This window comes from Dreissena polymorpha, chromosome 8, assembly GCF_020536995.1.
Source record: "Dreissena polymorpha isolate Duluth1 chromosome 8, UMN_Dpol_1.0, whole genome shotgun sequence".
Taxonomy (NCBI): Eukaryota; Metazoa; Mollusca; class Bivalvia; order Myida; family Dreissenidae; genus Dreissena; species Dreissena polymorpha.
This window is the reverse complement of record NC_068362.1, coordinates 70387902-70392829: the sequence shown is the minus strand read 5'-3', so window position 1 is coordinate 70392829 and position 4928 is coordinate 70387902. Positions and strand designations below refer to the sequence as shown.

At 36.4% G+C, this 4928-nt stretch overlaps 1 protein-coding gene across 1 annotated transcript; it reads right to left on the bottom strand.

The window, feature by feature from the left end:
- Positions 1-1984: 1984 nt before the first annotated feature.
- On the bottom strand, positions 1985-4420 carry LOC127840614 (uncharacterized). The gene has a single exon (XM_052369023.1). It carries the CDS (start codon positions 4418-4420, stop codon positions 1985-1987), a length of 2436 nt encoding a protein of 811 aa, XP_052224983.1.
- Between the last annotated feature and the right edge of the window lie 508 nt (positions 4421-4928).

Below are 4928 nucleotides of genomic sequence, written 5' to 3'. Positions count from 1 at the left end.
CTTCCTCTCGGAAATCGCAAGAGTCAATGTTTTGATATTTAACTTTGCCAATTTGGTCACATTATTTATAAAGACTTATATAGCACATAACTTTTAAAAACCTTATCTCTTCCACCGTAAGTATCAGTGTGTTTTTTTAACCCATTTATGCCTGGTGGACTCTCACATCCTTCTAGCTTGGATCAATTTATTTCCAAAATTAGGGATGTCTAGTATATTTATTTCTATATTTAGAATATTTCTTACAGGGAAATTCCTTTAAGCAAACAGCGCAGACCCTGATGAGACGACACATTATGCGGCGTCTCATCTGGGTCTTCTCTGTTTGCCAAGCCTTTTTTGTAAACGCTAGGCATAAATGGGTTAAATGGTTGGATGGTCCGCTGATACTTTCGTTCGAAGCATGTTGCTAAGTTAAAACTTGGTCTCTTTCTAACTTGTTGTTTTTTAAGAATCCATGCAACGTTTCTTTTAAACAAAAAGAAAATATTTAAAAAAAACGACGCTATAACGGTTTTGAAATATATCCCAAATTTCCCCCTAACAGTCCACAAGTGCAAGAATGTGTTGATTGCTAAACATGTGTTACCATTTAATAGCTTGTATAATTAATCTTGGTAATAATTCACTTAATGATTATATTTTTGCTGCAGTTTTGATGAATGGAGCGTATTAAATGATATACGATTGGCATGATTTGTCTGTCAATATTTAACCGCACTACAAATGGATCCTGCAACTTTGAGTTCCACACCCCAAGATTTTAGAACAGAGGTCATTTGGCTCTGGGGTTGTGACATCCGCTGAAATACATTAGAACACCTCATATATAATTTTAGAAATGAACGCTTATAATGATCTGCGTGTCTAAATAATGCCCTACGTAGTATAGAACTACGTCAGTCAAATTGTCCTTAATTCAAAATGTTTTTGTAGACAATGGTCTTTTCATTTTTAAATAAAAGCACTTCAAAAAGAGAAAGTAGTAACCATTATTGTTGTCGAAACAAATTAATGTTATGGTTATCGCATTTACCAAGCTTATGAATTTGATTTTCGAAAAGGAATAAAGAAATACGGGCTATATTTGGGTGTATTGACCTAACTATATATTATAAGAAGGCTCTTCGCGTTTTATGAGAGAAAGCGAGAAGAAAAAAACTCGTTTTAACTTGTAACTTTAATTTCGAGTTCAAAACAAAACAAACAAACATTTGTTAGCATTTCAATGACAACGCTTGAATATAACTAATCTTCGAAGTTAATGTTTTTAAAATTGAATAAACAGCTTAATACAACTTCAAGTCTTTACAACACAATCATAACTGATCACGGACGAATAAAACCGTCGTTCAATCGACAAATCATTTGTTTCAAAGTTCCGATAACAAGAGAGACCAAAAAATTTAACTATCACAAATATTATCCAGCCATGACCACACAATTTGCAAGTAATACTTTTCACAAACTAAATGAAATGTATAAATTAATTTATTTAATAAAAATAATATAAAAGTAAAAAGTAAACTTCAGAGCAAATCTATAGATACATGTAATCATAAAAAACTCATGACCACATATCAACACGTCCAAAGCATATCAAGAATTAACATAACAGTTGCAAAGTTAACTAGATACCTAACAATTAAAACCAAAGAAACATCTGCACGGTCAAAGAAATATTATACCACAATATGACAACTAACATGCAAGTATGGCCTTTAACTCTAGAAAGTGGACATCATTCGCGCATGAACACATTTCGGGTACTGCCAAAATGGCCATCAGCCTGATTTTAAAAACACCTTGAGTAAAAAGGACATTTTGATTAATATATGCCGCCAATATTATTTATATTTGATACGTATATAGGCCAATTATTCCATTAATGTACGTAGATACATATGGAAATGTGAAATTAGCGTGTATGCTCTTTGGGAACTTGTTATGTAGTATGAATACTTCGTTCTATATTTTAGAGATTTCATTTGTTTGAGTCTTTTAAATTAAATATCTTTATAAAGGTTACGTTTTTAACATGCCAAATGATCCCATTTTCAGTAGGAGCAGTGTCTGTGTTAGGGATTTTCGAGGAAAGCGATGATCCAGAGCTAGAGCTCCTGGTCGACATATTCACATGTGAATGAGGATTATCACTACCAGGGAGATTTAAAGCCTTAAATTTGTTGTTTTCGTTTTTATCCGCTGCTTTCGGAAGTTTCACGTTTATTACTGACACGTACTTTTTAGGACGATTAACACGCAGTGAATCACTATTTCTTAAAGGGGACAGACTTAACATCTGACCGTATCGTTCGGAACTCGCAATCATATTTTCTACGTCCCTGGACCATGACACATTATTCTGTGTACGTTTATTGTTTGGAAACTCTGTGCTGTCATCAAACCCGTAATTTGTGTACATGTTGGGCGTCAACGAAGTGTCTTCAATTTTGTTTTTTTCAATATCAGGTTCAGATGTGTTACCAATGCTATCGTATATATGTGGCACAGCAACTGCATTAATGTTGTCAGATTTACTGCTTGGCTCACAGCGTTTGAAGCCTTTGGTTAACGATGTTAATCCAGCGTACATAGGTAAAACGACTGTTGTAATTAGCATAGCTAGGAAAAGAATTGCTCTTTCAAGAAAGATAACAACTAAAACACCTGCTACTAGAGAAAACACTGAATAACCCCAGAGATGCTTGAAACTTGCCAGAAACGGATTAGAACATTTAAAATCTTCCTCCACGGCTCGTTGTGGTACCCATTTTACATTTAGTGAAATATTGGCATAAAAAGCGCGCCAAATGCGCACGCAACCAACTAGCGCTTCAGGCGTGAATTGGAGAATGGATGCCATCGTTTCCAAGATGACAAACTTGTAATTTTCGCGATTACACGTAGCAAACTTTGGAAAGACTAGTACACTGAACATGACGATGATGATGGACGCGTATCTGTTACGCAGATAGACGAAATATTGAAGAATGATATATAATAAAAGAGCAGGCTTCATCAACATTTGTCGCAGCGCCGAATGTGCTATGTAAGAGGTCACAAAGTCTAGTTTTGTTTCTGTCCTGACTTTGGTCTTATTAAATTTAGACCGCTGAAGTTTCTTTTGAAGCCATCGCATAGGTTTACCGAATGCGTTTTTCCAGAAATACATTGCTAGAAGTATTTCACCCCTGTTCCATCGTCGCTCACGTATGTTCCATGTCACATAGTTAGTGCTAGGTGTTTCTAGCAGGAAAGTACTTCCAGCATACAACGGCTTCAGCAGCGCTGCTTCAAAGGTGTCATGACTAAGCACGTCAACTGGCACTCTTTCGATGAGATCATCTTTGGAACCAATCACGTAGTCAATGTATAATTTATTTTTAATTAATGCTTTTCCGAAGAACGACGATTGTTCAAAAAGGGCGGTTATTGCGTTTGTCATTGGTTCATATATGCTTTGTCTCATTGCCTCCAGATGCATGAACATTGTGTTCCCTGAGTCGCAATGGAGTTTGATTGATGGTTGAATGATGCCTCTCTCAGGATGCGCGGCTGCAATGCTTAGTATATCAAAAACCCCGCCCCGAGGTACACCCGTGTCGGCGTCTAAAACAAGTGTGTAGTCAAATTTCCTCTCTTTTATATTAGATACGTCTTCGCTTGTGTGAAATAATGATTCGCCGGGTTCACGGGCTGATCGGCCGTAATAAGATTTGTCACAATACGAATATGCTTTGCATTCCCCTTCTGAAAGGAGCATAAGGTCTTGATACTGCCCACATTTCCTCAGGACGCGGCTTACTCGATGTACTACCATAAATTCACGGGCATATCGGTCACATATTTCCTCAAGATAATCAGCCATGAAAACATTTCTATCTACATCAGCATACATCGCCCAGACATGTTCAAGGTGTAAGCGATCCACCTGTTGATATTCACCACGAGCAAACGCCTGGCCTTCTCTGTATAAGTCGTCATACAAAATAGCACGATACTTATCCCGTATCTCTATTTCATATTCCTTCAGTTTCTCGTCGTTAGTAGCACTTAACAAAACAGCCGAAACATTTGGACTGAGGTTTCCGACATACGCCTTATACATCATTTCAAAACATTCCAGAATATCGTCTTTTCCGGTTGCTAGTAGATTGTAATTGAGGATAGCAGTCAAACGATCACATGGGGCGCGTTTATTATCACGTCGTTCACCGCCAATTAGTAACGTGGCAATTGTCTGCACGGGAAACTCAAGCACAGATCCTTGAAGAACTCCAAGAACTATCACGATTAGTATACCACTCGCGGTTTCTGTTTTTCCCCAATCTATATTGATGATGTTCAATACTATGCATATCAATGCCATAAAAAGCCACACCGAAAAGTAAAGAATAACCCGTATCTTCCGTCGCATTATAATCTTCTAAATGATGTAAAGAAGCAACATCATCGCGATATAAGCATGGTGTTGCTTTCCGGTTCTTTCTGTTTTAGACCTTTCGAACGCTGCAAGCACGAACCCGTAAGTTGTCTGAAAGTGTATGAGAAATTATATGTACACGAATTTTAAAGAATGATATACACAGAAAAAAATTATCATTTGGATCTAAATATTTTAATGTAAGTTTTGGAGATAACACTTATCAATTTAATAGTAGCAGAACACTTGGAATTGCAATCAAAACATAAAAAAAACACATGAACACGTTATATTAATCTAAAAGAAATATTAAGCTATTATGTAGGTTCGACAACTGTCCTAGAAGTTATATAACTGAAACAACTCCCGCCTTTGAATCGCCTGTATTTGTCCATGCAATTGTACAATGTATAAATTCTGTAATATTAAGTCATACAATCCTGATGGTTTGATTTCTAAAAAAATGTTGAATGCATTGTGAATAAAGCTTCTTACATGTACG